At 27.4% G+C, this 11,269-nt stretch overlaps 1 protein-coding gene across 2 annotated transcripts in view; it reads right to left on the bottom strand.

Moving 5' to 3' along the window:
* Window positions 1-3,810: 3,810 nt before the first annotated feature.
* The window catches only part of LOC107452617 (G protein-coupled receptor kinase 2), an 81,138-nt gene continuing 73,679 nt past the window's right edge, over window positions 3,811-11,269 (bottom strand). The window contains exons 16-17 of one of the 2 annotated variants that reach the window (XR_001585201.3): window positions 9,846-9,921; window positions 3,811-5,731 (exon numbers count right to left, since the gene is read on the bottom strand). Coding sequence is in view for 1 of the 2 variants with exons in the window: in XM_016069152.3 (XP_015924638.1) it covers window positions 5,581-5,731 (151 nt within the window). In the remaining variant the exon portion in view is untranslated. The remainder of the gene's footprint in view (window positions 5,732-9,845; window positions 9,922-11,269) is intronic. The other variant, XM_016069152.3, reaches the window with a different exon arrangement.

The following is an 11,269-nucleotide window of genomic DNA, read 5'->3' as shown; positions in this document are numbered from 1 at the left end:
CTTCAATTCTATTTAACAAAGAAATGTTACACTTTGAGCAGAAGATTATTTAAAGCTTCTTATGATTTCAATAAGTATTTAGTAATTTGAGTTTTTATCAATTTACCACATTGAGCATAAGAATGAACTCTATAATCATATTGCCTTTGATAATGAACTTAAACCTACATTTATGGCATAAAAAAATTGGCAATCAATGTAAAAATTATTCATCAAGATGAACTAAGTTTCAGGTAAATAGTAACTGATTTAGTTCAGAATATTAACTTTATCTTACAATGAATTTTCGTAATTGTTATTTCATACAGTATTCTAACAAATGTTAAATTATTCAAGCTGACTTTTTAAACTGAATTAATAACAAATTGAGAAATTTTCTGATTGTCAAATTAATCAACTTCGTATTAATATTATCCAAGCACAATAACTTTTAATTTAATTTGTTCATAGAAATATTTTCTAATTAAAAGACTCTTAGCAGTCATGAGATTAACTACAAGCTCTCTGATATTTTGATTTCCTTATTTTCCTCCTCATTTTTTTTTTCTTGTCAATATTTAGAACAATCAGTAGTTCAAATGTCACTGTTAAAAACAAGATTATTTCCAATTTGATGCACGTCAACAAAGTAAGCTCACAACTTGCTAAATTTAAATTATTTCAAAATCTGTTTCTTCAGAATATTAGTGTAATATTATGTGTGAAAAATATATGTATTTTTATAATCATGCAACACTTAACTGACTACATTAAACTCTCGGGTTGCTTGGATTCTGATAGCAATTCGTTCATGTATATAATATAAATTAATTTGAATTTTTGGTTAATCCACAAGATACAAGACATTTAAGAGAAATATATAATTGTTTAACAAATCATTACTCGTGAAACGAATTTAAAAAAATAAGCTCCGACAGTCTTCAATTGCATAACCAGAAAACACTAAACTAGTGGTTCCCAATCTGCATTCAAGCGGATCATAAATTTTATCTGTTCAAAAATTGTTGCAAAAATATAAATCAAAATTAAAAGAAACTATATATTGCTAATTACCTTCTCTGCTTAGCCTAAACATTAAAATCAGCTAACAGATAGAATTTCAAGCAGATATGAAATAATGTTATAGAAATTAAAAGAAAAATGAACTCTATTCATTAGAAAGTCCTGGCAGAATGACTTGTTACTTAAACTAGCAGAGTAATTGGGAAATACCAGTGTGGATTTCAAACGGGCAGAGATCAAATACACAGCATTAGACAAATATTTAAGAAGACAAGAGAATATAGCATAGATACTTTTCATCTCGTTATTGACTTTAGAACAGCTTATGATAGCATCAATAGAGAGAAATTGTATCAGGCAATGTCAGGGTTGGGAATCTCTAAAAAATTAACCTCATATGAATGATCCGTAATATAGTAAAATTAGGACCAGAAGTATCAGACGCATCTATATTGAAAGGGAACTGAAAAAGTGGGACTCCCTGTCATGTCATCTGTTTAATATAGCACTAGAGAAGGCAATTAGACTCTGGTATACAAACACAGATCACAATTTTTTGTTAAAACCGTACAACTGCTAGCAGATAATGCTGTGGAAAGAGCTAGAGCAGCTATAATAGAGGTTTTCTGTGCACTCAAGGTAGCAGCAAAATACAGAGGATTATCAGTCAATGATGAAAAAACTAAACTCATGGTAATAACGAACAGAATCACAAATATGCAACCACTGAAAATTAATGAATATGGGCTTGAACAAGTAGCTCAATTTAAATATTTAGGAACAATAGTAAATAATTATAATAATGGCATAAGAATTTAAATCAAAAATACAATCAACATGGCTAACAGATGTTATCATGGACTGAGCAGTTCAAAGCTAAATACTTAAGTTGTGAAACAAAAATACAGTTGTACAAGACACTAGTGAGACCAATAGCTTTATATAGCAGCTAATGCTGGCCAATTAACAAAGCTCACAAAGAGAAACTAATGACTTTTGAGAGAAAAATATTAAGAAAATTTTATTGGCGCAGTAAGAGAAAACGGAACCTGGAGAATTGGGTACAATGAAGATCTCTTAGAAAGTTTAGGAACCACTACTCTAGCTTGAATGTGAACAGCTTATCTTAATAAGAAAAATATGAAATAGTGACACAAATACCAGATTTCCTAAATATTTATATTGTTTTATATTTGAAAAACCAGACTATATCATGTTTTAAAATAACTTATTAGGAAAAAAACTGAAAATTAAGAGGAAAAAAAAACTGGTTAAATTAAAAATCTTATTAAATAATTTTTATTTTCATATAGATCAAACAAAATATACTGCATTCATTTCAAAATGCATTTGACAAACATGCTAAGTTAAAAAAAAGTTAATGAAATGCATTTCAAGTCTTTAAAAGAAACCACTGTTCTTAACAGCTAGTGTATATACCTCAGTAGGTTGCTTAATGTGAATTAATTGCAATAAGTTTTGAAGCTGTAAAATCAATTAAAAAAAGCTTTTAAAAATGCAAATTTGAGTACAATTAGATTAAAATTTCTTTTAAAATGCAAGTTAGAAAAAATTTATACCAATAAATTAAATAGGGTCCTTTTTTTAAATATATGTAGCAAAATGTATGCAAGGGTCAAAAATGTACGGAATTGGTCAAATATCTTAAATACGATCCACCATTATTTTATAGCAGGTTTGGATTTTTCAACTTGACACTTGCATATACATACATAGGATGTCTCATTTTGATTCATAAGTAATTCTATAATTGCAAAATGAGGGTAAAAAAAATTTTTTTAATAGAAAAATCTAGAGAAATGCTTGTCAGATCAAAAAACTTAAAGATATTTAGATAAAATAATTGATATTTTTAAAAACCCATCTAATGGTGCCGAACTCTACGCTTTTTCTATTCTCCTGGAACAAGGACAACTTCTTGAACGTAAGGCCTAGTTTGAAAGAGTTAGTTTAGTTTCATGTTATCAGATAGATTTTTCAAAATATCAACATACCTACTAAACTGGATTACGATTGTAGGCAGAAATATACTATTTATTTTGTAAGAACTGAAACACACTATCTAATGCTAACCATGTGTACATGCGTGTTCAATAAATGAATAAGTAGTGATGATCAAAATCATTTTAAATTAATAAATCTAAAAATTGAATAGAAAGCATTACCACTTAAATTATGAAAACTGATATGTATTTTTAAAGATCTCTATTTTAAATAAATTTCACACCATTTTCAGATTGCAATTGCAGCATCACCTATAAACTAAAATGCAAAAATCTGCTTTAAAATGGCAGAACTTTTTTCTGAAAAATCCAAATCTCTAAAGAAAAAAAAAATGATTCCTATTTGAGATTTTGAAGTTACCCCTTCCTTAACTTAGACGGGGGTAAGATTTGTAGGTAGAGTTTGATATCATTAAATGCATTTCTTTGAAAATATTTTGCACCATATATTTTTAGATTCTATGATCCAATGTGTATTGCTAGAGATATTTAATCGTACATTTTGGACATCCTATAATATAACTTTCTGTTCTTGAATAAAATGCAATTAAAATCAAACTAATACATTTTATATGTACAACATAATAAAAACTAGTTAAATTTATATCTTTCAAAAACATACTGTGCTCAATCATTCCAGAAGCTGAAATTTACTAATGGGAAAAAAAAGTTTAACATTTACAAAGAAATGGGAAATTATATGAACCAATGAATTAAACGAATTTTTACTAAACAAATTCCTTACAAAATGAATGATTTATACTGAAAAGAAACATAGTCTATGTTTGTTTTTTTATAGCCAAAGTTTCTTTATATAAACAACAAAATTAAAAATACAAGCAGAATATGATCTACTAAATTATTTGTAGAGAGAATTTTTTTAAAATATTTGTTACTGGAGCTGAAATGTGTGCTTCATTTCAGCATAAAATAAACAGGGTACTCTTAAATCAAAATGGAAATCATTTACTTTAATTTTTTACAAATTGCTTTATCATATAAAATATTCGTTAATACAATCATTGTTTTAAAAATGACACAAGGTGCCCTTTACATAGCACTTGTTAAATGACAGTCAACAACTGGATTTACTAATAAAGCTTTAGAATAATATAACAACTTTTAGAAAATATATAAGTTCTAACATTTAAATAATATTTCAGAACTACGGGAACTCATTCCTCGCAGCTTAAGTCAAATATAGTGAAAAGTTTATTATATTTGCTCCTTTACACACATGTTTTCCCATTTTTGCTAATAAATTATTAATATTTTACGAAAAATAAGTTAAGCTTAAATAAAATGGGAAAAATTAAAAGCAATATTTTCGAGTATCTGTAGAGAATATTAAAAGAAAAAAAACATTGCACAATTTTGAAATAAGTATTTCCAAATAAATTGTTCATTATCACAGGTTTAAGAGAAAATGTTTTAAGCTTTTTTTTCGTTGCATTTAATTGCAGATTAATTATTAAAATTAAAGAAAAACGCATTCGTCAGGCATGCTAAAAATTGTAGCAGAGTTCACGAGTAAGGAGCAAGATATTTTTTTCTACACATAAAATCTTTGCTGAATAAATTAATCAATCTCATCCCATGTGTGTCCCCAAAAGTGTAAAGAAAACACTTGATTACATTAGAAGGTAAAACAAACATTAAAGTTTTGCATATCAAGAGTTATTCCAGAATCAAATCTTTGATAACCAGAATCATATACAATTTTAAAAAGTGCAAAGTTAAGACTAATAAGTCCTGATCACAAGCAGTTTCGTACCCATGGAGCATTACATACATAGAATAGAATGTTCTATGTTACAGCTTGAAAGTTACTAAAGGGTAATACAAAAAATTACACTTCACTATGATATTCTATTGTGCAAATAGCTAAATCTATTTTTCTTTGGAAGTTTTTTTAAAAAATACACAAATCGAAATGAAGTATTACACTATAATAAATTGTTTAGAAATTGGCAATATTTTTTTTAAGAGTTGCAACATTTTTTTACAAATAGTTGAACAGATTAAAAGTGTAGCAAACTTTTTCTTGAAAAGTACAACAGTTTCATTCACAGCATGTGTAAAGTAAACACTCATTCACATTTTTAAAACAAAACAAACACTAAAGGGAAGAAATGGCACATACATCTTCTGGTAATAAAGTCCTTTTCAATCGGAATGATTTACATCAAATACACACGACAAACAGATGTACATGTCCAAGTATTTAAAATGAGTCAATAAATATTCAAAATTATAATTACAATCTCTGCACTATGATGATATTGTAGAATTGCATTTGTAAATATAGTATAAAATGAAATGCAGAAAGTTTTTTTTTTCATGTTTAAAAATGAAGGGGCAGATCCAGCTGTACACATCTAAAACATTTACAGATCATGCTACAGGAACTCCAACAGCAGGACAGATATGAAAGACACCATCAAACATGAATGTCATTTGGGAGATGCACAGTGACCTTTGAAACCACGTCCTAATATGATCACATTAAGGAATGACTTTTGGCATTTAGTTTTTGTGCTAATGTTTATAATTTTCAACTAGCAGGGGAAGACAATTCTTGGCCCATTGAGTAATTAGCATTGGAAGCTCCAGATGCTGGTAACAATAATACAGATGAATTTGGTTCTTCGGAGAAAGATAGATGTGCATTGCTGTTTGATGTTTTAATTTTGTTAGGGATTTTCCTTAAAAAAAAATGGAAGAGGTCAAACAATTTACAATAAACTTTAGAGTAATAACACATAAACCTATTCTAATGTGAACATGAAATTCTCCCAAAAAGTAAGACTCAGAACTCAAGCACATAAATGATATAGCTTCACATTCAAAGGAATATGATAGCATTTATGACTACATTTAGATAAAATTGAGTCTGAAAAAAAAAATCAAATCAGCTACCCGGCGGACGAATAAAAATACGGAAAATCTTATTTTCTGCGAGTAAAAGCGGAGAAAATAGCTAAAATAAGTAAAAATACGGAAAAGTTGGCAGCTAGGACGTAGTTTGAATTTTCTGTTTATCTTTGAAAATCGTAAATAATTTCAACGACTGTATTTTCAACAACAAAAAAAAGCGGGATATTTATATTTAAAAAATAAAAAAAAACTAAACTTTTAGAGAATCGGAGTTTTTGATAAAAAGGCTGAAATTCGAGAGGCAAAAGCGAAAAAATCTCATCCCTGTATAAAGGTCAACCAGTTTTATTCCAAGGAAATGATTTTTAGAGAAACTTCAGGGGGAGGAATGAGGACTTCAATACTTTCGCTCCGCAGAAATTTAAATTCCTCATAAAATATGTTAACTTGTTCAAAAAAAAAAGTTCCGCGGAAATTAGAGGGAAAATGGAAAAATCTGAAAGAAAGCGGAAATCCGCGAATCTGGGGAATAATCACATCCCTGTTTTAAGCACATTGAAAATTTCGTTCACTGAATTACAAATTTTTTTAGCAAAGAGAATTTCATGTAAAAACTCACTTGTCATAATTATGTAATTTCAAAAGATAAAATAGAAAACCAGTCATATAGTTCATGAGAAATGAAAGTTTAAAAATAAATTTTCTAGAAATTTCATAACATAGAAACTTTTCAACTTTTGTTCAAATCTTACATTTTGTCAATTAATATCATAAAAAAATTATTTCCAAACTTATGACTACTCTCCACTTAACAATCAGGACCATATTTTCCAGATTGCTGTAATCTCCATATTTTGATGATCAAAAATCCCAATCCACCAACAACAACAACAAAAAAAAACATGTTTATGTGCCTGATTTAAAAACAAATCAGCACTAACAAAGTGGGCACAACTTGAAATTAACTTTGGGATAAAACTTTGTTATTAGTAGCCTACTTTAAGGGTGTTCACCCTTTTTAAAATTATAAAACATACTCACCCACCAACTCGCGGAAGAAAAGCATTTTTTATAAATATGATACATTTATTTTTTGATACTGGCACCACAGTGGTCAAGTGGCAGAGAACCTGCCTAACAATGAGATGCTTTAGGTTTGAATCCTGCAGTGGACTAATTTTTTTCTCTTAATTTTTTTTTGTCTAATATTTTTTTACAGTAGAAATATAATTTTATTTTTGAATTAGATATTGCTAAATACTTAAATTACAGTAATTATCTAACCGTTCAATAATATGATAATGGTTAAAGTAATATCTATAAATAGTGCTTTTAATTGTTTTCTGCAATTTAAGTATTTATTTTGTTGTTTGAACAATAATCTGGATTATAATTATTGTGAAAAAAGTGAAAAAACAAAAAACTTATTTACATCTTGCACAATTAATAAAACATTACAGTTAACAAGAACAAAGTTTTTTTTAATTTGATCAGCTGAAAAGCAATCTTTATTAATATTTAAAAAGATTTCTTTACTTAGAAAGTTTAGAAGCATACACCCCGTGGCAGAATCGTGACGTTATTGCAGAACGTTATGGAGCCCGCAGAAAGATTTTTCTCTTGGGAAGTAAAAAATTTTGGTTTTTTTTCTCCAGAAATTTTCAAAAGATTTTATCTTCTTTTCAGAATTACATTCAAAAGATGTCTTTCTTGCGCATCTGAGTGGGAAAAAAATGCTTGAGATTTTCCTACTCTCATTTGAAAATAACGAAAAATAAAGAATAATGAAGTAAAAAATTTGGTTTTCATTTCTGTAGCAATTTTCGTTTGAATTTTTTTTACGCAGTTGTTACTATTGCGTAAGTTTTTAAAATACGTAGTTTTTAAAATTTTATATTTTTAATACGATATTATTTAGTACAACAACTGAATCTTGAAATAAAAACACGCATTTAGAAACACTTTTTTGAAGAGTCCTATTTGCGTTATTTCATCGTCAATCTTTTATCTTTCGGTAGTTACTGCTACGGATTTCATGATTTTTATATAATTTTTTTAATGTGACGATGATTTACAAAATGCGAAAATAATTAGTGCGTTTTCCCCCAACAAAAGGCGAGAATATAATGTTAGAATAAAAAATACATCTTAGATATTTAATTGAAAAATTATTTTATCAGAAAAGTTTATTTTTATTTGAAATTGACGAACGATGAATTTGAATTTTTTTTAAATTTTAGTAACACCCATATTTGTTATTTTTAAAAGTATCTTGAAGAAATATATTAGTATTGGATAGGTATGTCGCAGAAAGCCCGAAAAAATTCTGCCACAGGGAGCATACAAATAATATTTATAAAAAATTGGCGATGAAAAAAAAAATTATTTTAATCAATATTTTTTTATGGAATGAATTACTGTAATTTAAATAACAAGCAATAACTAGTAACTAAAAAATATAATAAACAAAATAATTTATATTTAAATTAATGCTATTTGTAAATAGAAAAGTAGATATTAAAGAGGCACAAAAACACTAATTTAAATGTCAAGTAATATTTAATAATTAAAAAACCTTAAATAAAATTAGTACTGATTGAAAACGGAAAAGTAATAAAAAATGTAAGAGAAAAAAACTGCTCACTGCATGATTCGAAATATTTTAATGTTTAGCATCTCACAGTCAGGCAGGTTTCCGGCTACTGCAGACCACTATGCCATTATCAAAGTGAAGATTTAACTAGTATATAAAGAATGCTTTTATTTCAAATGCGTTTTTTTTTTGTTGGCAGAATTGGCTGGCTAGTGTGCTTTATTATTTCAACAGGTGATTACCCTTAAGGTATACTAATATACTAAATTGAAGTCCAAAGTGAATTTCCTAAGTCGTATCCTCTCCTTGTAAGCACTTAATACACTCCTTGTAAGCACTTTATACTCTTAAAATCTGACCATTATAACAAAAGTAATCTTTTTTCTTTTTTGCATACTGAACAGTGAATTGTGGTTTCTTTTAACCCCTCTTTTCTTTATCTTCAAAAATTTTTTTTGAACGCATGTAAGTAAAATATTTCTATAAAATATTTTTTTTAAAACTAATAAATCTTTAGCTGTTTAACATTTCAAGATTAAAATTCAAAGCTTCTGGTTTTTTTACCATCATCAATTGGTCTTAAGTCAATTCAATTTTTATTTAAAAGTTAAAAAGTTTATTATTTTTATTAAGATTTTTTATTATGTAGCTTTTATTTTAATCTTACTTTCTGTATCTTATAAGTAAATAATATTCCAATGTATATTATATTGCAATGTATCAATACATTGTGATATTTAACTGATAAATCACAATATAATTTTTTTTTACATAGCTGAGTCCAAAACATTAATAGACAGGTAAACGTTTTGTAATGTGAGTGTGTAATTTGATATGGAGAGCAATTATGCACATTGTGTTCAAAACAGCTTTTTTTCCTTCCAATTAATTAGCTCAAATTACTACCAAATAATAAAATTATTATTTAGGAATACATTGGGATATGATTGTGTGGAACACAACTAGTACATCTGATTAAGATTAATCTAAGAGCCAGAAACCATAGTGGTCAAGGATGAATATTGTTGCGTAAAATTCTGACTGTGCTAGGGATTAGAAACAGGCAGACATAGATTACAGGCATTCTCATTCAGAAAATTCTATTTGCATTTTAAGGTGTATTATGGGGAAAAAATACTACAATTGATAACTCAGTAGTTATAAAAACTGTTAAAATTAAAGTTGAAACATAGTAAAACAGAATTGTTTAAAAGTCATATTTTGATAGAAAACAGGGAAAGGCTCTGTGGATTCAGAATATGACTAAAGGCAAAAATTCATTATTTTCACATCCAAAAAGAGAGGCTAATCAAAATTTAAAAAAAAAAAAAATTTACAATGTAGCTTACATAAGTGGTAAACGGGCCATCTTGGGATGTCACAGAGTTTTCTTTCCAATGGCTAAATTTTCAACAACAAATTTTCCTAGAAAGAAAGTTCCAAAAGAGAAAAATTAATTTTGAAACCTACCCCTATCCAAATTTTTATATAACTATTCCACAGAGCCCTTTTAAGTGCAGAAAAAGAATATAAATAAAACATGAAGACAATTCGTTCTTTGAAATTTGCAGAAAAGTATTGGAAACTTAAAAAAAAAAAAATTCCAGCATTTATGAGGGATAAAGATAGAAATAAATATAGAGGATGTGAATCAGCTCAGCCTTAAAAATAATATGCCAAATAAAGGGTAAAAAGAATTTTTTCATGAACATAAATTATCCATGCTAAATTGCAAAGCCAAGAGTAGATCGAAATTTCTAAGCATGGCAAAAATTAAAAAGATGTGCAGGCAAATTTTAAGCTATCTAAACTAAAAAGGACTAAATTTAGTAAAAATATTTATACTTTATTTTTCAGAGACTAATGGAAGACGTGGCATAAAACCTTTTTCTATGTGAGTATGTATGGATTGAATATACGAATTGAAAAAAAAAGTTAAACTATGTAAGTACAAATTTCGTCATCTCCCTCATTTGAGTACAAGTTAATACTACCTTTCAATACTTCAGAATGTAGCTTTCCATTGAGGCATCAACTATTATGAGTAGGATTTCATCAGCTTTATTTATTCAACATTATTTTATCAATTACTTTTTCACACTGTTGTTTTAATGCCAAAATAATACACTTATCAAACTTTAAAATTTTCATAATTTTAAGAGAATATATCTTTTTTTTACTCAAATCTGACCTGTTGTGTTGACATGGAATATTAAAAAAAATAATAATTTACAAAAATAGAAAGCAAGGTTTGGCTTTCTTGCTCAAATTCTTGTTAGTAATTTAATATTCCTTGTAATACTTTTAATACCTGGTTAAAAGTGATTTGCATTTTCTATTACATTATTTTATAAATATAAATGCTAAATGTAAGAATAGAGGTCACCATAGATAAGTACATATGAGTGAACAGCTTTCAACATCTGAAGATTTAACACTATGAAAGTAATTAAACATAAATTTTCTAGAGCCGATAATGAATTTCCTTTTTCAAACAAAATATTTAAATCTTTCATTAATTAATATTTATCTTTTTTACTCATATGAACCATTTCTTATCTTTAGGCATGTAACGACTCAGGCTGATAAACATGATTAAAATATGATTTAAAAGTATATACTTTACTAAAAAATAGTAACAAATAATAGTAGAGTATATAATTCATAAGTTGACATTTTGAAAAATAGTTTGATTGTAATGCTGGCAGTCATATAATTCATGCTTAAATATACATAAACTATTCCAGATTTTCCAGATTATGAACAATCGTTC

Source organism: Parasteatoda tepidariorum, chromosome X1 (genome assembly GCF_043381705.1).
Source record: "Parasteatoda tepidariorum isolate YZ-2023 chromosome X1, CAS_Ptep_4.0, whole genome shotgun sequence".
Lineage (NCBI taxonomy): Eukaryota > Metazoa > Arthropoda > Arachnida > Araneae > Theridiidae > Parasteatoda > Parasteatoda tepidariorum.
Note: the sequence above shows the minus strand (reverse complement) of the source record. Positions and strands in the feature narration are given on the sequence as shown.